The sequence below is a fragment of the Lacerta agilis genome, chromosome 2 (genome assembly GCF_009819535.1).
Source record: "Lacerta agilis isolate rLacAgi1 chromosome 2, rLacAgi1.pri, whole genome shotgun sequence".
Taxonomy (NCBI): domain Eukaryota; kingdom Metazoa; phylum Chordata; class Lepidosauria; order Squamata; family Lacertidae; genus Lacerta; species Lacerta agilis.
The window spans coordinates 58,125,545-58,151,519 of NC_046313.1; the positions used below are offsets into that span (position 1 = coordinate 58,125,545).

General features: G+C 43.1%; 1 protein-coding gene across 1 annotated transcript in view; it reads right to left on the bottom strand.

Moving 5' to 3' along the window:
- The window catches only part of ADAMTS2 (ADAM metallopeptidase with thrombospondin type 1 motif 2), a 218,852-nt gene that overhangs the window by 100,761 nt on the left and 92,116 nt on the right, over nt 1-25,975 (bottom strand). The window contains 1 exon segment of the mRNA XM_033140238.1: nt 23,027-23,186. Coding sequence (XP_032996129.1) covers nt 23,027-23,186 — 160 coding nt within the window.

A 25,975-nucleotide genomic window follows, 5' to 3' on the forward strand; every position in this document is an offset into this window, starting at 1 on the left:
CAACCCCCTCCAAGTAGATTATCCAGCAGCCTGCCTTTTCGGAGCTCTGTTCCTGCTCTACTTTAGAGCTGCCTGGGGAAGGAGCCAGACATTGTATATGCTAACATGAGGTCATCTGGGAGATTAAAGCTGAGGTTAAATTGAGTGGAGGGGCCTCAATTTAAATTGCAGCTGTGGAGTTTTAAGACATGTGGCACAGCAGCAGTGTAGTAGGTAGAGAAGCAACCTAGTGAGAATGAAGGAAGGTGATTCTCAAACCCTAGGAGAAGTCTCGCCACAACCAGCCGGCCACTTGCACAGGACGCAGGATTGTAGTCAGTGTAAACTGAGCTGGAGAAAGGTGTGCAAGTAATGGGGGCTGTTCAACCACTGGGTGGATCAGGCTGATAGCACTCAGCTGTGGACACTTTTGCTCTCTCTTCCCTGTGAAAAAGGTGAGGGGAGACTCAGGAAGTAAGTGGCCAGGACAAAGGAAATTTCAAGGGCTAAGCGATGATGAGCAAAGGGGTCAAGAGGGTTGCAAGGACTATAGTAGATCATGACATATCTGTTGTACATTTTAAGAATTGTACAGAGGAATTCAGACATGGGGACTTCCATGCCCGCCAAGTGTCCTGGATAAAAATGAGACACCCTGTTTCTTCACGTGAGATTATGGCAGTCTTTTTGAGTGCCACGATCTCACACTTCCTCACCCTGAAAAAAAAAACTTTTGGGGGGACAAGAGTGTAGTGTGGGTCACATGACTTGCCCAGAAATTTATCTGAAAAAATTGGAACGGTATGGACTTCTATGACCTGGTAATCCTGAGGGGGTTAATAATTTCATGTGCTGATTTGAATGAAACCACTGTGGCTAAAGGCTACAGACATCTAGTACAGAGTAATGCTCTCATCCATCTTCAAACCTGTATGCATAGGCTCTTACACTTCCAGGTGACCGGTCCATAAAGTTTGTGGTCACCACACATTGTAACACTGGTTTTTAATAGAATGGCAGTAAATTGTGTGTCTCTTGCAACTCGCATTGCACACCTCTATATATGCTTTAAAGGAAAAACAAAGAGAAACCATTTATTAATATAAATAGCAACAATGCCACCAAATAATAAGTAAAAAAATAAAAATAAACACCACAACCTATCCTTGGCGGGGGGAGCATGTCTGGACACTCTAGACAATTGTTATAGTACCCTTCTCACCAGAGGTGAATTTAGGAGAGCACAACCAGTTCGGTCGCAATGGCCACGGAGCCTTGGGGATGCTACAGGGGGCGCCACAAGTATGGTGTAGAAGGTGAGAGGCACGGGTGCCAAATTTTGGCATTATACAGGGTGCCACTGAAATTTTGAGACCCCAAGGTCTGCCACTGCTTCTTACCATCAAGTATGAGAGAGACGTCGGGGCTGAGTAAGAATAAAAGAAAATGGGGAAAAGTAACAACGGCAAGCCAACAGGATATAAATATGCTCACATCTCTGCAAAAGCAGCTCTCTCTGAATGCAGAAATGACATCTCTCCCTCCCTCCCTCCCTCCCTCCCTCCCTATATTCTCCTGCATAGCATATCCTATAAGAACGGGTCCTGTGTTCCCAGCATATGTAATGATATTGGACCAAAGCATCCATTTGCAGCCTAGCATCTCAGTTCTCTCAGGTCAAAGCCCTTGCTAGTTTCCAGATGAGTTCATAAGGCAGGATATATCTTACTGAAGGAAAACAGGTGGTGCAAGGGTTGTTTTGGAATGAGGGAACTTTTCTTCATCTTGCTCTCCTGCACCTCCCCACACCCTAGAACCATTGTTCCTCCATGTGCTGAAAGGAGGAGAAATGTAAATGGATATTCGTAAGTGCCGTTCACTCCTAGATTTTTCACTATGTCATACTGTTGAGTTGAATTTTCTGTTAATTTATGTTCCCATCCGTTCCTGCTGACATTCATGATTTAACTGGCTAGAATTTTGCTGAACTGCTGAGCCATCCATTTAAAGCAATAGACTGGATACATTAGCCTGGCATCATTTACTATGTCGTAGTTAGCATATAGCATAGCACCATGATTTATATTTGGCTTTTCAGGAGAAGAACATTTGCTCCATTTCTCCTCCCCCAGAAGAAAAAGAAAAAGAAGAAGAAGAAGAAAGAAGAGAAAAGGGCAGATTTATGCTGCCATATAAACCTGGGGTAATTCCTTTGAAGCAGATGACACTTTACTGCATTTCTGAATTGTCAATATTTCAGTTTTACCAGAAATTTCCTCATAAAGGCCATTAATTAGGATTGATTGGTTCAAGTCGTGGGACTTTCTGCCTTTAAACAGTGTTATACCTGTATGTCAGTTCTCTTGTAATATATTGTTTATCTGCTTTAAATATAGAAAATGTGGCCACTGACCAGACAAAACATAATGGAAAGAAATCCAAAACTTACAAAGCACACAAATTTTCTAAAAAGCATCTGGATAACACCCACAGTCTTGACAGAATTACTCACATTTAAACGTTGCTTTGCCCTGATTTTACAAGTATAACACACACAGTGATTTAACTAGGATGTTTTAATCACCAATACATAGCCGAGAATACTGTAACTAACTGAATAAAAACCATTCTAGCAAAGAATTTTAGAAAACACCAAAAGCACTTCACTGAGTGGATATCGTTCAGGGACAAAGATTTATTCAGTTGAAAACTGAGTAGCCAAACGGTCTCTTTATTTAATAAATTAATAAATTGAAGGCGCAGAAGTTGCTTGATTACTCTAGTATTACTTAATTTCCCTAATAAATGGCAAACAAAAGTGATACAATTTAAACTTTAAAGTACAGATAACTTTGACAAAAATGAACATTTACAATGGCTACAAAAGTAATGGGTGACAAACTACCCTCACACAGACCGGCAGCAGTCACAACAAAAAGGTAAAATTTCTAGATATCTTAAATAACTGTGCTATAGAACAGCTGGTCATGGATGTAACCAGAGGGGTGGCAACCCTGGACTTGACCTTGAATGGTGCTCATGACCTGCTGTGATGTGTAAGTGACCAGATACCATGCTGCTATTAAACATACCTGTAAATGGCCAATTGCTGAGTAAATCCAGTATGGTCACTTTTGACTTCAAAAGTTGAAACTTCCCCAGAATTTGTAAAAAGGAAGTTGAAAGCTAAGTCAAGAGAATGTTAGAGTTCTCTGAGAATGTCAACATGCATTAATAATAATAATAATAATAATAATAATAATAATAATATGTTGTTGTTGTTGTTATATTATTATTATTTATATCCCACCCATCTGGGTTCTCCAGCCACTCTGGGCAGCTTCCAACAAAATACAGTAGTCCATCAAACATTAAAAGCTTCCCTAAACTTATAGGTGGAAGTGATCCAGTTGACACAGTTTTTGACAATGTATCTCACCGAAGACTCCTGAATAGGTTTAGCAGTCACGGAGTAAGAGGAAAAGTCCTCTGGTGGATCAGGAATTGATAAAATACCAGGAAGCAGAGAGTAGGAATAAAATAATTCCACTGGAGTGAGACAGATATGGAACTGCAAGGCTTCTTTCCAATCTGCTGAAAGATCAACAACTTTTTGGCCCTCCTCTCCTTGAAACTCTTCAATTCCATCTGATTTTTATTTTTTAATTTTTGGGGCGTGTGTGCGAAGTTCTAAAACCAAGTTTGGGATTTTGAACTGGTTATTTAGCAGCATATGTAAGAATCTGTTTTGGTTTCTTTAAACAACATGGAAGATGGGGCCAAACCACTATATTCAAATCCAGCTGTAAACTTCAAGGTTTTGAGGGCTTTGGTTGGAGGCCATCAAGCATGAAAGAAACAATGGAAAATTGGTAGGAATCCTAAAAGAAACACTAGAGAAAACTTTGGTTAAATAAGTATTTGTAATTGGCATTAGAACCTGCAGAATATCCCTTTCACTTTAATCTGGCAGTAGTTTAAAACATGGTTTGTGGCTACATGGAACTCATGGATTGAAAGGAATTTCAGGCTGCAAAGTGGTCTCTCCGTTCGGCTCCAATTAAGTTTCAGGAAATGAGGAGGTCAATCCTGTAGTCCCATTGCACCATGCTGCCACTCTCCCAAGGCTATCGCCAGAATAGTGTAGTCACAATCCAGAGCGCTCGCAGCTACAAAATCAAAGAACACAACACCACCATTCAGCGACATTGAAAGCCATCCCACAGAATCTCTGGCGATTCTGCCGCCACCCACAAATCACAATGTTGCTTGTCAACAACATCCCCACATTATACAAGAATGGAAGATACTAATCAACATGCAGAGGTGCCACTGTGGTGTTGCCATACTCGACCACCACGCCACAATCAAATCACACCCAGGAATGTACAGCTGCCACTCCTGCAGCCAGGAGGCTCGTGTGTAGAAACTTGCTAGAGGCTTCCACAGAGAATGGTTTGTGTCCTGCCGGGATGCCAGTGATCGCACACAGAAAATGCTAACAAAACAGTACAAAATCTCCTTGTACTGGTGGCTGGGTAGAGGGAAGGTGGCTTTTCTGAGGGGTGGGGGAGGTAGAAAGATGGATAAGAAAAAAAGAAAGGAAGAGCAACAAGCTCACAGGAGGCAGCTTAGTGAGTTGTGCAGTGGGAAAGATTAATTCAATGGGAAATAAGGAGATGCAAATATCACAGCTACACAAGCTGATAGCAGGTGATGCGGCCTTTGTAGTTTCCCAGAAGCCAAGCTCTATATCCCTGCCCTCCCTGCCCTGCAAGAACCCAGTAATATAAAGCCATCAATAGACTTAGCATTCAAGCATTAAAACATTCAAGATGGACTCCCAAGGGAAAAGGCTGGGGAAAAACACCACAAACCCCTGATAACATATCAAAATAGTCAGCCACATTGTTGACAAATGGTCTAACTGCTTCACACAGGTAACTAACTATCTGACCTCCTCATCACCCAGGACACCATACTTTTATATAAACAGCATTAATAGTTATATAAACAATAAACATATTAGTTTATACAGAACTGGATATGGACATATGTACTTAGTAGTTGCTTTATAATATTCCTAATAATATGTATGGATTTTCTTGCATCTTATCACACCAATCCATCATGAATACATTCAATTTCTCAACAAATTGGTCATAATATTGCATTCCCTCTCTCATAGGCTGACATTATTGGTTAAGTTTATCAGATTTACTATATCCCATACCTGGTCTTTCCAATCTTCAAGTATCAGAGACAAGGTTATCTTTTTCCAATCAGATCAGATAGTCAAGTGAGCAGCCTTTAACAAGCTTAACACCATTTCTCTATCATCCATTAAGACAAGGTCTTTGACACAATACTGAATGGGTCTATTTATTCTATTTCTCTTATGTCCTCCCAACATTTCCTTATTTTAGGACAAGTATATTGCACATCTCCAGCATAGATTACAGGACATTTAAATTTTGACTTGCATCATTCATCCCATTCCATGATACCTCCACCTCAACATTCATTTATTTCCCAGCAGACCTTGCTGTCTATCGCTCCCTTTTCTCCATGATGCCTGATGGGTTTATTGTCACACCTTGTCACTCTTGACAGTGTTTCAGTGACAAGCCCATGGACAAAATGCACAGAATTGCACTGTTGGGCTGCAGGTCTCATGCCAATAATATAGGAACAGTTTGGAAGTCAAAGCAAGCAGGGTGTGGTTTTTCATCCTTTATATATGAAATGAAGTTCATTCAAAGATTGAGAAGACCTTTACCCCCAGAGCAAAGAGAAAGCTTTCCTAAATAGATTAAATGTGTGTAATCAAATAAGAACAGCAGAAAGGCCTCCTGTGCATAAGATGTTTATATGAAACAGATGTTTGAGATGATACAGAAGGTGAAAACCTTGTCAAGGCTTCCATGAGAGCCTGGACAACAATAATTCAAATAAAGTAAATATCACTGGCATAGCTAAGGAATATAGGATCAGGACTTCAGTTGGAATATTTTTAAAAAATAAAATAAAGTCCATCATATGCTCATCTATAAACCATTGACAGCAATGGTTCAATGTCATTTGAACCCAGTAGACTTATGCTCAAGGCACCGTGGTTACAAGAACAAGAATTCTGAATTTATAAACTGTTTTTAAAATCAGATGGGTTTAAATTACAGCAAACACACAGTTCAAATTAACATAATCTAGGCTGCAATCCTGTACTTACTTACCATATTTGGATGTAAGCCATTGTTGTACTCAGTGGTACTGACATCTGAGTAGGCATGTATACAGAATTGTGCTGTTACAACATAATCTTGTGTACATTTTCTCAGAGGTAAGTGGCACTATACTCAGTGGGGCTACTTCCCAGGAACATGGGCACAGAATTGCAGCCTTAGGTAATCTGGCCAGTTTCTTTTTTCAGAATTTCAAATTGGTCAGGAACTGGGACAACAGGGCAGAGGAATTCAGATTCAAGGGATGTCTTGGGACAACAACAGATGTGGACTGTGGCTCCAGGGTTATTGTGATGAGACATCTGTTTGGAAGATGTTCATCAATATTTTCTTCTTTTTCTTCATCATCATTAACAAAATATGTATTTTATAATAATGAAAGCTGAGATTCTCGTGATTCTGAAAAAAGACAGACCCTGTGAGCTAAATGTCCAGATGCTACAATTTGTGATTTGATTTCTCAAACATGAAGTGTGTGTTGAATGTGCTTCGGTGGCTCGTGCCAACTTCTGTATTTATGGCATTGTTGTTCCTTCATATGACTCAGTGGAAAAGGTTGTCAACTGCTGGTCTATATAAATGCAACCAGGCACCACCTTTTTCAGAAAATAGCTGGTAATATTATTATTGCTGTGGTTAAGTTCCTCCTCCTGGATTGAGATATATATAATAAAATCACATACTGTCCTTCTACCCCAGCTTTCCCCCTTGAAAATCAGACTCGCAATGTTATTTCATGTAGCTCTTTGTACCCTGTCAACGTGTACCATTCCTTAAGCAATGCACTGATCAGATTGCAACAGGCCAAAGCTCTTAACTATTGCCATTTGATATTTTCTCATGGGCTTATTTCCTTAGAGTCCCAGAGAAAGTGATAGTACTGTACTGGATTGTTGCTCACAAGCATCTGAAGGGATGGTTTCAGCTACCTAGGCCAGAAACCTGCACACGCAGCTCAGTTAGTCTTGCTGAACATAGTGGGACTTGCTTCTAAGCAAACATGTAAAGGATTGCTCTGTACCAGTATGGAATCCCTCAGCATATCAACTCAAAGAGTTGAAGGATCTTTTATCTACAATTGAAGTGATTGTTATCTCTGGAATACTACCATCATTGCCATATAGGTTGGAAAAATTTAAAAAGAGGTATTGTGGTGTAAAATCAAAATGCATGGTTAAGATCAGGGGTCGGCAACCTAAGGCCCATGGGCTGGAAACGCCCCACGGAGGCTGTTTAAGTGGCCCACAAGCCGCCCCTGAACCGAGAAAGCCGCTCGGCGAGTCCCTGCACACTATGCTAAACCAGCGCAGCGCGGCGCAAAGACCTCTTCCACGGCTCTGCAAATTGCTTCTGCACATGCCCAGACACCGGAAAACGCATCTGTGCATGTCCGCGGCGCTGGAAATCGTTTCTGCGCATGCCCAGACACCAAAAATCACTTCTGCGCAGGCGTGATTTACGGCATCTGGGCATGCGCAGAAGCAATTTCAGGCGCCGCGGACATGTGCAGGTGTGATTTCTGGCGTCGCGCTGTGCCAGTTCAGCCCACGGAGGATCTCCGTGGGAGTGATCCGGCCCATGCCCAGTAAGCCTTGCCGACCCCTGGTTAAGATATTACTTCTGAATTAATGTTAGGACTCAGCTACTTTGGTAAAGATAAAACGTTTTATAAAACATGGAACCAGATGGCACTCTGGAGTCCTGTTTTTCGCCAACGGGATTTCGCTGTATGAAGTTTACAACGCATTAGTTCAATCCTATATGTGTCCTATACACTGCAGTCAATGGGCCTTACTCTCAGGTAAGCGACTATAGGATTGAAAACTTCAGGTCAAACTACACCTGATTTTATTTATTTTACAGATATATAAACCATTTTATAGCCAAAAGCTAGTGAAGCAGCGTACAATAAGATAAAATGAAATAAAATAAAATACAAAAGACACAAACTCCAAAAACAATGAAACATTTTCTACAATATACAATTAATATTCCATAAAATGCTTGGATCGGGGAAAGCCTTTTAAACAAAAATACATCTGGGCTTTTTTGTTAAGTGCATAACATTTGAAGCTTTTCTATCTACTTCAGTCTCGTGAAGAAGTAGGTTGTTGTGTACCAAAGAAAAGCATACTGTATAAAATACTGTATAAAATAGTCTCTTGGGTGTCAAAGCATGCTGGCCTTCTTACCATTGAAACTTAAAGATCTATGGCTAAATTTTAATTATCCACTAGACCGGGGGTCTGCAACCTGCGGCTCCGGAGCCGCATGCGGCTCTTTTACACCTTTGCCACGGCTCCGGGGCGGATACGCCTGTCCACTTCTCCAGCTGGCCAGCGGCAGCGGCCGCCCTCCAGCTGGCCGGCGGCCCGCCCTCCGGAGGCTGAGGGTGCTGCTGCTGTGCTGCTCTGCTCATGCGTCATGCCTCGTTTCTGCCAGCGCAGGCGCAGCAGCAGACAGCAGCAGTTTCCCTCCAGAGGTGTGGCTGCTGCTGCTGGTGTGGAGCTGCTGCTGGCTGCTGCATCGAGGCGACCACGAGGTAGGCAGCTGTGGGCTGGGCCAGGGGCGGCGGGTGGTGGGCGAGGGCGAGGGGGGAAGCCCTCCTTTTAAAAATGGTCAAGGAAGCTGCGCCTGTTTCCCTGCCGCTGCCTCCTTCACTCCTGGTTCCGCTCGCAGCCTCAGACCGCGCTCTCGCGGGCGCGCGTCTCTCTCCGCCCCGGAGCAAGGCCGGGACTCGCCCTTGCCTGGGACCCGCGTCTCAGGAGCCAATGGGTGCATGTGTCGCGAGGGGGCTTGGAGGCTCCTAGGAGCCCGAGCACGCACAGCAGGGACGTGGCTGCTTCAAAAGGCTGCATGGAGGAAAAGGCAGTTGTGCGTTCTTCCACAGCAGCGTCGAACGGAGCCGCCGCCGGACCTCACCAGGCAAGGTTAGTCACGTCGCCCCCGCCTTCCAGGGCGCAAAGCTGGGCTGGCTGGGCAGAAACCACCGTCGAGCTCTCTGCCTGCCGTGGGCGGGGGGCTTTGCAACCCCCAACGAGTCCCTTGGGGTGGGGGACTGGGACTGGGGAGGGGGAGTCCTCTGCCGCTGCTTCCTCAGGTGTGTTGCTTAGGCTGCCGGGCGGAGCGCGGGAGCGCAAGTTGGCCGCCTGCGCCACGGCCTCCGGCTGTGGCCTCTCCAAAGTGGCCTCTCCAAACGCACGGCGCAAAGAGCGGCGCCTTGGCTTTGCCCCGGTTTGGTTGGGCAGCCTGTGGCTGGAGGAGATCCGGGGGATTCCTCCTCGGCGGCTGAAAGAGGGGCTTGTTCTCCCGCGCTTTCTTTTCTCCCAGTTCTAGGTCACTCGACCCACAATAGCACTTCTTTAGTCTCCTTGCCACATGCGCTCTGGCAACTTTTCAGGCTCCGGCTTGCGTAAAAACTGGGAAAGCTTTCTCTCGCTTCCTTCCCCCCTCCCCCTCTCATTTCCTTCCCCCCTCCCCCTCCGATGCTGCTCTCCAACCACCTACCTGCTTGTCACAAGTTTTGACCCCCCCCCACTCCTTGGAAGGGTTTCATTATTGGAGCTGAGCTTGTCCCCTGCTGAGGTACATGACTTATTGCTCTGCTTCGACCGGAGTGGGTGGGTGGGTGGGCTGGTAAAGAAAACCAAACCTGAGTAACTTATGCAGAGGCAGAATTTACTAGGTGGGGGAGAAGCCCCTGTCGTGACTTCCAGGTGTTTGGAAGCACGGACAGCCCACCAAAAAGAAAACTTGTGAAAATGCTTCCTTCGCGAGGGCAAGGAGTAATAGGGGTGGAGATGGGCCGAAAGTCCAAAGGAAATGATTTCTTGAAGGGGGAGGATGTACTACGGGAGGCAGAATAAAGGGCTGGTTCTCACAGAGACATGGGTAGGAGAATGACGCCCCAAAAGGTTGCAGTTTTTCCTCTGTCCTGAGTGTGTGTTAGGGGAGCCTTGACAAAGCACTTGTTGGCGTGGAAGAGAGGAGTCCTAACTTGGATCTGTGTTCATGTGCAAAATCTATCGCCATTGTCATTAAGGGGGCAGGGAACTCCCCTAAAAAGGTTTGAACACTACGACCTACTACAGCCACCTGTATGCAAGTCAGCACAAACATCACAGGCTTCTCTGGTGCAATTCTGTGCTTTATTTAGCAAGAGAGGAGGTTGGCAGAGGTGAGCATAGCCTCTGGTCTGGAATATTAAGGGTAAAAGACACTAAGATTATTGTAAAAGCCAGCAGTCTTCAATTAGACATGGGACAAACATTTAACACAAGTGTGCAGTTGAGGACTCATTTTTTTTAAAAAAAAAGCAACAACAAATCAAATATTTGTATGCTGTTGCAACCCACCTTGGATCAGGCTGTGACCTGGTAGTGGTCCCCAGGTTGGATAAAAATGAATGATTTAAAAAAAAAATGGATTTTTAAAATTTAAATCAGATTTTTTTTTATTTAAATCAGATTTTTTAAATTTAAATCGGATTTTTAAAAATAAAATGCAGTGTTATATTTGTCTTAAATGTCGCAGTGGTTTTGCGGCTCCCAGTTTCTTTTTTTTTCTTCAGAAACGGGTCCAAGTGGCTCTTTTTGTCTTAAAGGTTGCAGACCCCTGCACTAGACAAAGATGACATTTGACATTCAAAGGGTTCAGATAATCAGATATTTGTCATACAGACCTGCAAACTTTAGATATGTTGGAGATTTACAAAGAAAATCAATAATCATTACAAGTTGGATAATCAAGGTTCAGACAATGTTGAAATCAGTAGAAAACAAGTTCTGAAACCCCCTTTAAACCTAACTTATCTGTGTTTTATTAAACAGCATTAATTTTAAGTGGCAGTGTTGTTCAAACACAATTACTTTTCTACACTGTTAAAAACTGAAGGTTTGCTTGTTCGTTGTTTTTTTTTTAAAGAAAGACATGCTTCATGATAAACAAATAGATTTTTACCTTGTCTTGATAACCCTATTCCGATAATTTAATGGCTTCATGTCAGCCTCTGAAATGTCACACAGCGTTGTCATGGAAATGTCAATACAATCTGGCTCCCTCAACACGACACTATATTACTCAAGAAAAACACCTGGAGATTACAAATATAACTAATCTAAATGCAATAGCTTCACAACATCCATTCATGAATGCTACAGATTAAGGAAGGGGTGTGGTGGGTGTCTAAATACTGTGTGTTTTTCCCATAGTACCTGCTATTAAATTTTATTTTTAAGATAAGTTTGCATGTACAGGATAGCTCATTGCTTTATGTCTCTGAACAGTCAAAGAGAGCTTTAACCAAACGCAATAAAGTCCTTCAACTAGTCTAGAGGCTCAAAGCAATACATAGCAATTATATGAAAAGAAAATAGCCTGTGGACCTTCTACGCAATGTGGATGGGTTAAGAGATACAGAGAAGCTAGTATCAAACTTGTTGTTTCCACTGAACTGGTAAGTATTGAGAATGATTTCTGGAAAGAGCTGTTAGGATGTAGCAGCTTCACACAGAAGCTATTCCTTAGCATTTCCTGACAGCTCAGCAGGTGCTTTCTAACAATTATAAAATGCTTCTACATAAACAGGGGAGAAAGTTATCTTAAGAAGCAAATGGATGCAAACAAAAAAAGAAAACAATAGTTGACAAGATATCAGAAGAATATAAGAAGAGGCCAGCTGGATCAGACCAGGGACCAGCTGGATCCATCTCAGGGGCCCATTTCAACCATGACTAGCCAGATGTCTCTAGGAAGTCCACAGACAAGACATGAAAACAGTGGGGCTCCCTACTGTTGCATCACCCTAACTAGCATTTAGTGCTATACAGTTTCTGAACAAGAGTTTCCAATTTCCAAATCACTGCCAAATCATGTTGCTATGTACTGTATGTCATCTGCCCCTTCCCTCTGAACTTGGAGTGCAGAAGACCAGCACCAGAAACTTTACTGTCAGCTAACTTTTGTTTATGTACTTAAGGCTATATTGTGGGGTGGTTTTATTTGTAATATTGAATTTATTTTGTGTTTGCCAAAATTTTGATTCCCCCCCCTTCATTTGACATGTTCTGTATTTTGTATCTAATGCTCTGTTTTTCAGTGTTTTGAATGTTTGCTGTAAACCACTTTGGGCTCAGCTCAACCTGTTTACTTATATGCCGCTTTTCCACAATCAATCAATCAAACAAAATGGACCTGGCAATGATGGGTCATTAGCAACCTCACCAGCCAAAAAACCCAAAATATAACAGTAGCAAGCTATTATGTGTGAGGGCATGAGAGAGAAGGGAGAATCCCTTTCTCCCCCTCCCATGGTTTCAATTGACACATACCCCGTGGGTCAGCATTTACTTTTAGATAGCTTCTTTTCTGGGGCTAATAGCTGATGTGTGTGTTGGAGGGTGGGGAACTCCCAGGGACTTCCCCTACCTATTAATTTTCATTCAACTAACATGGCTGCCAATGACATGCTTAGTGTCACAGCTAATGTGGCCCCAACTGCATTGTGCCTTGGTTGTCTGATCAGAAAATGCTGACACTGCTTCCTCTCCGTCTCTTTTTCAACTGCTAAGGATTGCAAAATGTGTTTGAGCTGTAGCTATTCAACACTCAGCACAACCAGTTCTGCTGTGAGATTAAGCATAGAATTAAATTTTGATTTGCTTTCCTCACTAAAGGAATCTCGTGCACGCTTATTTCGCTAACACACCTGCTTCAGAAACCACTGGAGCAAAGGGTATTGCAGAGCAAACAAATACGGCATGCAGCTGGCAGAAAAAGGACATTCAGCATTGTGTAGTATTGGGGGAGGGGAGGGTGGGTGTCGACGCAAGAAGAAGGTGTTACATGTATACAAGAGCATCCCTAAATTATTAATCTGGGCAGTTTTCCTCCTCCTCCGAAGTCTGGCTTGGTGCTGCCACCTAGATCAAAGAGGCATCCCAGGATGCCAAAGCAGAAGTTTTGTTGCTGTTAAATAGCACAGGCCAACCTAAGATCCTTATGTGGCCAGCCCCAACTTGAAGCATGAAGTAGTGAAATCAAAAAAATACATGGAACTCCAAAGCCATTTTATTAGTGAAGTGTTTATTAGCAACAAAACAATTACTTGTGGTTATTTGCTCTCCCCCAAAGCCAATGGAAGCAGCTGAACTGGTCATAAATCCTCAATCCTCATCCTGCACGTAAGCCTCAGATCACACTGACCCTGCAACCATCACCACCTCCATCGCTAGCCAAGCAGAGACACCAACAGTACATCAAAAAGGTCTTTTTCTAGGCGGGTCTCCAGGCAGCATATCTTCTGCAAACAAACGCACAGCTGAGAATACTCAAAACCAGCTGGACTATCTTATTAATTTTTGCATCACTTAAGACCTTGCACGTGGCTCTTCTTCTTGCAAGCAACAGCAGAAAATAAAACTAGAGCATTTAAGGATTTGCTTGAGGATTTAACGACTCACTCGTCCCTATTGGTTTTGTCTTACACCTCATTGTTTATTGGGCTACAATGCTAATGGCTGTGTGTATGCATTAAAAACCCACAAAACTCTCTAGGAATGTAACATGTAAAATAGCACATGATGAGGGAAAATTATGATTATGGTTGAAACAGCCATCCTTTTTTTTGCTTCATGAATAGGCCTAAACCAGACATAGGCAACCTTCGGCTCTCCAGATGTTTCGACTACAATTCCCATCATCCCTGACCACTGGTCCTGTTAGCTAGGGATCATGGGAGTTGTAGGCCAAAACATCTGGAGAGCCGAAGGTTGCCTATGCCTGGCCTAAACTGAGAAATATTTCAACTGGCAAATGCTATTAATTTGATTTTTAAAGGACTTTTTTATATAAAGCTGGATGGAAATTTGTCTAGACTCTCCAGCGCAAATTATTGCAAATACTGCATTGGATTCTATTCCAGAAATACCACGGAGTTGCCAAACCAAGTCAAATAATTTATATATTATAAATACTTCATGGTGTTACAAAGTTCAATGCATGATATATAAGTGATACAATATCTCCACGTACTTATGGTTTTCCTAGTGAAGAAAGTATATATGAACTGTCATATAGCATAAAGGCCACAATCCTAAACACACACGGTAGGGTTTAAATCCCACTGAAATAATGTATAAACCACCCATATTGTGGTTTCTCAACCACTTTCCCCAAAGAGGAGGTATTAGTGACTGGGAAGTAGGTGTCAAATACCACAAGGTGAGCTTTTTTTAAGGAATGCCACCTTTTTTAAGGCAACCAGGGCCAGTATAGAGACACATTCACTGTGCCCTGTACCCACACAGTCAATACTTCTCCCATCAAACTAACAATTGTTTGTTTGTTTGTTTGTTTGTTTGTTTGTTTGTATACCACTCTATATTCATAGATTTCAAAGTGGTTCACAACATAATATTGCAATATAAAAAAACACAAAATACATAATAAAAATAAGAACTTTAATCAGCCATGAGGGGCAGGAGTCCCCAAAGCATGAGGTCACCTGTTTATTTGCAAGCAACTTGTCCACAATATCTGGTCTCATCAACTGAAACTGATCCCACATCAAATCAGGTTGGGCATTGGACACATCTCTAGATCTGCTATACTAACAGGGTCAAGGTCAATGCAGAGGCAAAAAAAACCCTTTGCCTTCAAACAGCCTAGCCAAAACGTCATAGCAGATACTCACTGAAGTTCACATCTACCAAAGCTGGTAAAAGATAAATAGACCACCCTAAAGAGTTCGACCAGGCTACTTAAGGTTGCAAAGATATTCACATATAAGGCACAATGTTGTGCTCTAATTCATGTTTAGTCGGCTTCATCATCATCATTAATATTATTACTATTACCATTCACCAGGGAAGCTGAAGTGCACTGAATTCCCCCAACAGACCTGGGTTTAAATAATATTTTTTATTGCAACAAACCAAAGCTTAGATCTTAATTAAAGTCTAATACCAATAAACCTTACAAATCAACCAAAAATGGTGAGTAAAGATGCAGACTTTGTTGCATAATCAGCTTGTGAAAACATACATTTTATAATGGACTCCAACTTTCCATCCATGCTCTATGATCACCTCTCTTGTGTTTCTTTCCTTTTGTTTACAAGCAAGGGTAGAGCTAGCCACTCGAAGTACTTAATGCATAACAGGTAAAAATGTCAAGCCAGGTATGTATATTCACCAAATATGTGAATGCCTCATTATTAAGATATGACTGAATGCTCACCATCTATTGCCCAGACAGAATTCCATTTTTCTAGAATACATTTATTCATAGGTTTTGTGGACAAAGTTAAGTTTGCTCAGGTATTAAATTATTATTTCTTAAATGGGGAAGAAAGAGCTCTTCAAACTGAGTTTTAACAGCACGCATGAAAGGATAAAAAACAAATAAGCAAGCAGTGAAAGGCTCAATCCATCTTGCCACATTATCTGAACTATGAGAATAGAACCCCTGTGATATATCCAAAGTCTGGTGACAAAACCGCTTCAAAGCTTCTATTTATTTTTTAGGGAAAGAAGCTTCATCAGCCACCTTGGTGGTTAGCAATAGTGACAGCCGTTGGCCTAACAATCCCTTGAGACTCATTTCCTCAGAAGTGCATAACCCTGATTCTTATTCAGGGGAGCTGAATCACAGCAAAATTCACAATCCGTCTCATCCCTGAGAAAGCTCTGTGAATCTGCAAACTGAAATTCAGAGGAGGCAGGAGGAGGAGGAGGAGGAGTGAAGGCAGGAGAAAGACAGATGTATTTATCATACACATACAATACAGGAAATATACAAAAAAATATTGTCCCTGCTGTCTTACTGAGTGCACAATAAGAGAACTCTCATTAATCACCAGGGGTAAGCACTGAAAGGGAAATATTGACTGGATTTGAGGAAATGTCGGTTTTCTAATGGAACAATTCATTTTTAAAGGTAACTGGCGGAGTTTCTTTAAATTAGAATGGCCAGCAGCCAGCCCTCTGGCCAATTTTGTAAGTAATTTCAGGAATTCCAGAGAAATATACATTTTAAGTAAAACATATGCATTGGTTTCTTAAAAGTAATGTACATACTTTAGAAAAATCAATAGCATTTGTCAGGCTGAGAGACTTTGATGAAAGAGTTATTCACCTCAAACATCTTTGGGATCTACAGAAAGTTGTCTCAATTTTTATAACTTTGCAGCAACTTGTTTTCCTCCACATGAAAACATGGTGTCATATATTTAACACCAGATTTAGAAATGACTGCTTAGTTTGGCTATATATCAAACTATAATGAAATCCATTAATATAGTGGTCACACACATATCAACCGAAAGACAGTGTTGTACCACAAGACAGCGTTGTCCAAAGTTATATGAGGACTAATCCAATTTGAGTAACAGGCCCTCTCCTTCAATCACTTCAGTTATTCTTCAGGGGAGGGGCCATAGCTGAATGGTAAAGCACATGCTTTGCATGCAGAATGTATCAGGTTAACCCCCTAGTGTCTCTAGTTTAAAAGGGAACAGGTAGCTGGAGCTATGAAAACCATCTGACTGAAACCTCAGAAACCCACTGCCAACCAGACCCAACAATACTGGGCTAGAGGAACTGACGGTCTAACTTGCTGTGAGCAGTTGCAGACAGTGAGGTGGGGTAGAGCCACCCTCCCGAAACCAGCATCACTGCAGCTTACCTGGACCATGGTGTGGTTTGGTGGGAGAAGGTGATGCGCCATTGTGCTCCTGCTACTGCACCCACACAGGCCTGATCTCCCTGCTGCCCTGCCCCACACCAGCACCATCCAGCGATGCCAATAGCTACTGGCTACAAGGCCATTTTGTATGTTTGTAACTGCCATGAAAGCCAGCCATCTACTGGTAAAAACAACTGTTGAAATCATGTTCTTGAGAAGCAACTCTCCCAAGTCCAAATGTTAACTGAGAGACCTCAATTGTTCAATGAGCTATGGAATTGGAGCTCTCAATGAATATGATGGCATCCAGAGTATGGTGGGTTTATCTTGATTCTTTGCCGCCCGGGGCGGTGAAGCGGAGGCACCCCCCTGGGGGCGGGGCATGACGACGCATGCGTTGTGACGTCACAACGCACGGCGGATGCACTGCGCATGCCCGTAATTTCTGGGCATGCGTAGTGCACCCGGGCCAGCACTGCTGCTCCTGCGGTGAACCGACGAGCGAGTGGCGGGTCATGAGGCAGCCCCGTCTGTGCTGCTTCACGGACGGGGCAGCCCCATGATCCGCCGCTTGGTCACCGGCTCGCTCGGTCACCACGGGAGCAGCAGCGCCGACTTGGATGCAATACGCATTTCTGGTGACCAAGCAACTTGTGGGGCTGCCCTGACCATGCTGCTTTATGGATGGGGCAGCCCCACAATCCGCTGCTCGCTCGCTGGCTCGCTCAGTCGCCACAGGAGCAGCAGCACCGACTCAGATGCAATACACATGCCCAGAATTTCCAGGCATGCGTAGTGCAACCGGGATGGTGCTGCTGCTCCCGCGACGAGGCAGCGAGCGAGCGGTGGCTTGTGGGGCTGCCCTGGCCATGCTGCTTTACGGACGGGGCAGCCCCATGAGCCAGTGAGTGATCGGCGGTTTGTGGGGCTGCCCCGTCTGTCCGTAAAGAAGCACAGATGGGATGCCGGGCGGCGGGGGAGTGGCGGGATGGGCCAGGGAGTGTCACCCCCCTCCCCTGGAACACGGGGCAGACCGCCCCCTACTCCCTGCCCTTCCTACGCCACTGATTGTAAAGATAACAAGCTGTTTGAGAGGTCATTTTTGGACTTCAAAGCTTTTATGAAAGCCCCGTGTCTGCTCATGGACTACTCTTCTTCCTGGAGTGACCATGTGACCCCATAATGTCATGGTTCATTGTCTTCTCTACTCTGGGAGAGCAGAATGCTCAGGCATCATTACTGCTGCAGGACACCAGTACCCACGTCTGAATGGCCATGCCTTTTCTTTAAAAGCAAAGTTACTTCTGCGTTCTGGCTATGGGTGATCTCTGCCAGAGCAAATGAAGAACCATTGCTTTCAAAAAGGCTGGACTGATGTCTAGCAGCAGCGATTTCTGCTTATTTCTCTCATGTTTTAATGTTTCGAAAGGAAACTGAAAATTAAACGGCCATATTGGTTGTTTTCTCCAGATGTTTTTCTTTGGAAGAACTGCTAAAACCAGCAGTGGCTGCTTAGATCAGACAGGAACAAGAACAAATGGCATGCAGCCATTTGTCCTATAACAGTCCTGAAATGAAAGTTGGTCTACTATCTTTATGATTCCCGATTTATCTTACCAAACTGGAGGACCTTAGCATTAATCAAGTGACCTCCTGAACCAGACGGCGAGATACAAGGGGCTTTCTTCTTCAAGTTCCTATGATCTCCATATTCATAAGTAATGGGCAACAAATAAAGAAAGGCCTTAGCTTGCTTCCATACCAGATGGTTAGTCTGTCATGGAAATTCTTTAATCACCCAGTTTCTACAGAATACATTGTTGCCAAATGATTGCATTTCCCATTATCAGTGGTGCCCTCCTGTCTTCTTTCACATCTAATTAATGGCAATCTTTTTCTTTTCTTTTTTAAATCACAAATGCAGCACCAGACAAGTGTCAGGAACAGTCTCAAAGTGTTGCTGTGGCTTTCAGGGCTACTGGCACTTTAAGTAACAGCTTCCTTTTTGCTTTTCTTAAGTGACTAGTTAGTGGCTTCCTGTCCCTTCATCACCAGCTGTGACTACTTAATTTTTCTTCCTTAGTCAGTTCAAGTTCCCTGCAGTGTGTGTGTGTGTGTCGCACACATGCACTTAAATTACTGGTTTCCTTTTCGTAGCTAGATATTAGCACGATTTTGCAGTTATAATCATAAATATAAAATAATCAATTGTTCTGGCTGTAAAGTGCTAAAAATAATTAAAGCTCTTCATGTCCCCACCAGCAACATATCACTGCAAATCCTCCTTACAAATAATTTTCCACTTTATGCTTCCATATATTGTCACACTAGATACTAATGTATCAATGTTGTGGAAGCACCATTAATAATGGTGCTTGTTGGAACAGGAAACTCTAATTTCCCTGGTCCATTAATAAAGTAGTGTTGTGTGAGAAATGCTGGAAATTTTATATCCTTTAGCCTCTTACAATCATTAAACCAAATACAGATTGCCCTGCCAAGATGCATTTCCTTTTCTCCTGAAACTCATAAAACATTTTGATTAAAGTTGAAATTATCTCCAGCCTGACACAATCTTGCGCCATCCTATTAGCATATGTTTTCTCCAAGCACATTCCATTTCTTTAAAAGGATAAATCTCTTTTAAAAATTGATGGGAAAGGTTCTCTTGATGTGCCTAGTGTTTTGAGGGAGTCCAAATTCTGTGCAACAGATGGAACAGTTTTGTGTACCATGGAATGTAGGGGCCCAGTAGAATATGGGTCAGAGAATAACGCTCATAAAGATTGCTGCAAATAAGAGTAGCCTACCCCCCACACATATTAGGCTACTATTTTTGAGAGATGTTTTCCCAAGTAAGGTGCCTGATGCCCTAACCTGAAGGTTGTTCGTAAACTGGCCTTTCTTCAGCAATGCTGTCTTAGTTGAAATAAAATTAATGGGACAACCCATAAAAGCATGGTGATTGATACAACTGCACTATTAAGAATGGGATGCAAAAGACAGCACACACAAAAAATGAGCAATATGGTTGTCATGGAAAAGGCATAGCTTTGCTCTTTATCACAGTAAAGAGCAAGATTCCTTAAAATATTTTGAGATTCATCACTACCAGCCAAGTTCTGGTTCCCATGTGCCATGAGTTTAACTCTTCATTTACCCGATAATTTCAAGGCCACAGACACATTTCAACTAATTTATCAGGTACAACCACATCAGAAAATGTAGACCTCAAAATTCAGGAAATTAGATGACTTTCATTTCACTGCTGGAGTCTGAGCTGGTGGTGAATGACATGGCAGATAGTTCAATGAAAATGTCAACCCTGTGTGACTGACAGCCCCTTGAATTTGGTCAACAGTAGGTTTCTACATGAGCGTTAATTTCAAGTATCTTCAAAATAGGGTGAGCTGCGCCCTCTGTCATGTATTTCACTCCTTTTCAGAGCCATGGCTGCCAAGGGGTATTAATCTTGAGTGAGCATACGGCAGCCATATCTGAATGAATTTTTTAAATTTGGGTAACTACTATTTGCTAAGGAATATTTATTTTAACATTAAGTTTTTAAAAAAAGTAGTGCCATAAGGTGTGAACCATATTCAGGCTCTTTTGTTTCAAGGGAAAATATGTGCCAATTAAATATTTTTCCAACACTGAAGTAATCTGTGTAAACACATTATTAACGCAGCAATCTACATCAGAGGAATTTCAGCAACTTAAGATATGTGCCGGTTACATGGGCAGCCCAGGTATATGGCCCTGCAGAGTGCTGTGCTCTTTGCACAGATTCAAGTTAGTCAGTGTATTGCTCTTACCAGCAGTTACTCAGCACCACAATAGCAGTTTATTGATTCACTAGGGGCTGGGGCTGAAGTAGCATGGGAGAGAAGATGCACCGACACGTTCCTGATAAACCCCCATGAAATATTGATTTTCCCCATGCAACAGATTGATTGGTTGAAGCCCCCATTTCTGCAGTGGCTCCTCATCTTCCTTGGGGGAATAAACCATACAAATATAATTTTTGTGCAACTTGATGCTTGTGTGTCTGCGAGATACAGGTGAGGGGGCTCATGCCACTCCTTCACTGCACTACAAGATTTTGCCGCTGGCTGAATATATTAACTGGGCCCAGGGGAAAGGAAATGGCAAGCGCCAATAAGGGCAACTGCTCCCAAAGCACCCAAAACAAATCACAGAATCACACTGGCACTCCTGAAAACTCTCCTTGCAACTGCAAATGAAAAAGCACCCAATTTCTATTTAGAAGCACTGGAACTGCATGGCTGGCAATGCTTAACCCAATACCCTATTGCCCCCCTCCTCTCCCCACTTACAGATTGTGGCCAGTATACCTACAGTGATCAGGAAGGGAAAGAAGAGCCCTAACAGTTCAGATGGGAAGCACAAGTTCAAAAACAGTTCAATTCTCCCATCTCAGCTCTAACACCTTCCACAGCCTATGATTCCTGAATAATGCACAACTGTACAATGTCATCAACTCTACTGGCACTGGTTGGTGATAGGCTTCCCATTGTCCTGATGCTGTGTGCCCTTTCATCTTTGTTCCCCATCATCACTTCACCTTCTTTCCCTGGTGAGCAACAGTTGCTCATTGGGACTATGCACTCAGCACCATGGTGGCTTTTTTCATTAGTGATTCTTCTCCTGTGCAACAGGTGATTCTGATCCTAAAATAACAGAAAGGATGCTGCCCAACATGTTCCACAAAACTCCCTTTTCCTAGCAGAACATAGGAAGCTGCTTCACACCAGGTCAGTTTATTCATGGCTGGGATAGCTCAGTTGATAGAACACGAGACTCTTAATCTAAGGGCCATGGGTTTGAGCCCCACAATGGGCAAAATATTCCTTCATTGAAAGGGGCTGGACTAGATGACTAACTCAACTCCAACTCAAAAATTCTAGATTCTATTATCAGCCTAGCTCAATATTATCTAATCTCACTGGCGGCAGCAGAAGGAAGTCTTTCCCCCTGCTCTCTAATCCTTTCAAGTGCAGACACTAGGGACTGAACATGGGACCTTACGCATGAAAAGCATGTGCTCTACCAATGAGCTATAGCACCTTTTCAAGATACTACACCACTCTGGTCTCTCACTGTCTGCTGCTTGACACCTTTCCAGTCTGACCATGAACATCCACCAGCAGCAGGATGGCATGCAAGGGAGAAAGTCCTTAATCAGAATGGATGGTTAAGTCCAGTCAAAGGCGACTATGGGGTTGCGGCGCTCATCTCGCTTTCAGGCCGAGGGAGCCGGCATTTGGCCACCGTCAGTTTTCCAGGTCATGTGGCAAGCATGACTAAGCCACTATTGGTGCACAGAGGACCATGCCGAGTGCCAGAGTGTACGGAAATGCTGTTTACCTTCACGCCGCAGCGGTACCTATTTATCTACTTGCACTGGCATGCTTTCAAACTGCTAGGTTGGCAGGAGCTGGGACAGAGCAACAGGAGCTTGCTTGCTGCGTGGATTTGAATCAGCAAGCCCAAGAGGCTCAGTGGTTTAGACCACAGCGCCACCCGCGTCCATGTATATGTGTGTGTGTGTGTGTGTGTGTGTGTGCGCACACACACACACACACACACACCACTTGACAGTGCAATGTATGAACAGCACCCACTGAATAAGGTTGTGCTGGTGATACAAAACACTCAATCAGCGGTGATTCTTGCTCATATAAAGCATCACTGACTGCTACATGAGCATGTGCTAACAGGCACAGACCTCAACACCCCTACTCTGCAGTATGCCATGCCAGTTTATATAATGTGGATCTGCATTTTTCCTTCCAACTGTAAAGGTCTCCACTGCTCAACCATTTCATGACTGGCCTACGCTGCCTATTTCCAACAATGAAAGAATAAAAAGTCTGTTCAGGAAGATGCTGGTTGCTGCCATACTAATTTAACTTTGACTCATATCCCCCAACCCCCAGTTCCTGCAAATCTTCCAAACAGTAAAAAGCTGAAACACAGAATGGAGAGAGAAGGAATTTCTCCCATCAAAGACACAAATAGATTAACAATTATACTGGCCATTGGACGCATGCTTTTAGCTGCGCTTTAAACATCACTTGTCATTAACATCTCAGCCTTACCTCTATGCTGGGTATCTGGGTGCTCACTAGGAAGCGTTTTCTTGGCCGCTGCCCTGCGATACACCACGTGGGTCCTCCCTTCCTCTTCCTCCTCCTCCTGCTTCCCCTTCTGCAGAGGTTCAATGAAGAACTCGTCCTTGTCTGTGCGAATCATGCCAGCCTGAAGTGACAGGGCAAAGATTGAACATTTCAGATTACTGCCCATGCAGCAGCAGACATTTTGAGTAAGACTTTACAATATGCTTAAGCACACTTTAGCACTCCCCAGAGAGCAGTTAGGATGCAGAGAGCAGGCAAGGTGAATTCTTTATTAGATACAACATCAGTGTCTCAGCTTGACAAGGAAGGACAACAGTGAAGCATCTGACTGAAGGGATTTCTCCTGGAATCTAATTAACAAGGACTGGGATCCAAATATACGGGAGGAGAGGGAGTCGGGATCAGAACACCCCTACAATGGAAGAATGCTACCAAATGGAGGTGCTGGTAATAATAATAAATAATAATAATAATTTTATTTATACCCCGCCCTTCCCAGCCAGAAAACCGGGCTCAGGGCGGCTAACATCAATTAAAATCACAGCAAGAAACATAAAAACGATCAATTTAAAATAACAGATTAAAATACAAATTTAAAAATTCAATTAAAACTGCAGGTCTCAATTTCAAAATATCCCACCAATAAAAGATGAAGCATAAATATTAAACAGAAACCAACCCAAAGGCCAGGTGGAACAGCTCCGTCTTGCAGGCCCTGCGGAAAGATGCCAAATCCCGCAGGGCCCTGGTCTCTTGTGATAGGCTGTTCCACCAAGTCGGGGCCAATATTGAGAAGGCCCTGGCCCTAGTTGAGGCCAACCTAATGTCTTTGTTGCTCGGGACCTCCAAAAGATTATTATTTGAGGACCTTAAGGTCCTACATGGGACATACCAGGAGAGGCGGTCCCTTAAATATGAGGGTCCTAAACCGCATAGGGCTTTAAAGGTCAAAACCAGCACCTTAAACCTGCTCTGCCACTGAGTTACAGCCTTGACACCTTTCAAAATACTTTTTTTTTTTTAACCGAAAATTCAAAAAATATAGAACAGGGTAGGCCAACTTTCTGGGGATGTTCCTGGTAAACATTTCAGGGAGGGTCCCAAGCATCTTTTTGTTGCAAACATGTTCACGAACAAAATTTGACACAGCTAATTGAGTTCCGCTCTGATGATATATAAGCAGCAAGGTAACTGAATTGTAAAGCCCCGTCGTGCAACTTCCCAATGTAATTTAGATAGATTCCACATTCAACACAAGAAGAAAGACAACAGGGCAAAACCAGCCAAAATGATTAACAAGCACTGAAGTGAGAAGGCAGAGTTTGATTTCATTTATTTATTTTTAACTATTAGGGCAAGGAAATGTCAACCTGAAATGTAATTTTGCTTCAGATTTCTGCACCTGATGGTAACCAAGTTTGCAAAACAGTGCATGAATGCTGATCAAATGTGGCCTGAAAAGGACTTCCATGTTCAGACAAAAGAAAACCCCTATTGTTTCACATTTAAATCTCGGCAGTGAGACAAAACCATTCAGGATGGGTTCCATATCATAATGCCTTCCCACCCCACCCCAAGTACTTCTGCTGGAGACCTTTTATGATAAGGCACAGTAGATATTTCCCTCCAAATGTGAACAAGCAGTTGATACAAACTGAAAACATGATCCATCCATAGTTGTAGCCTTTTAATTTTAATGGGACCATTAAGGTCACTGCAGCAAATATGGCATGGATGAGGAGGAGAAAGGGCCTGCCCAGATGAGGGCAACCTACCTGGCAAAAGATTTAGTGTGATGTACTGCTGAGATGGGGCAGAAAGACTGGCAAGTGAGTAAGATGCCAACACCCATTTCAGCTGCTGCTTGATTTTACCTACTGAGAACAGGATATCTATGGGAGGCCATACAAGGGAGCAGTGCCAGGGCAGTGGGGCGGCTATACTAAGGATACGGGTGGTATGGAAAAGCAATGCTAACTGCAAATGCTCATGCAAAGAGCTTGCCCTGAGATCTGATGGCAAGGCAGCCTGCAAGAGATTTGCCAGCAAAAAGTATTTCTACTGTCTTCCTTCCCTGATTAGACTCCCCTCCTCTCTTTTCCAAATATCTGTGCCAAGATTGTCAAGGACTCGGCAGCTTCCTGCAGCAAAGGGATGCTTGAATTGATTGACGTCGGCAAAGATTATTTGAAAGAACTAGACTCTATGCGAAGCTTCATGGACTTAACCCCACCAACAGTTATGCATGGCTAAATTCCACTGGCTTAACTGAGACTTTTGGATGAGTAATTGGACAGCATTGTCTAATGGGCGCCTATTATGCCCCTTCCCCATTATTCAGGCCTGTATGCCCCCCTCAGTATACCCACTGTTGAGCCATAAATGTCTACTGGCATCTCCAGGCTCATCAACTCCAATCCTATCCTACCAAGTCAGGTGGGCTGCAACATCAGCATGAGTTCAGTCAGTCGTCTTCCACCCTTTCCATTTTATTTACATGCTAGGAATATATACATATTATTTCCTAGAGTAGTTTTGTGTATTGGTTTAAAAGGAGAACATAATGCTGTTATGGGCTTTAAAAATTGCAAAGTAAGTAGAAAGTAATAATGAAACAACTTAGCCCTCTAGATATAAAAACAAAAGCAGATCCACACAGAAAAGCAGGAAGGTCTAGCACCCTACAACTGAACAGGATTTAAAAAAAAAAAAACCAGCTTTGACAAAAAAAGTCCATAATTTGTTACCCAGGGGTATGTGAAACTCGCTTGGAAAATAAAATGCAGTTTGTTCGGGTTGAATGCAATTGGTTACTGGAGGAGAGAGGGAAGCATATGCTATACTGAAGAGGCTATGCATTCATAGGTGAGCTAACTGTGGAATAATCCTAAGGTGTGCTGTATTAAAAAT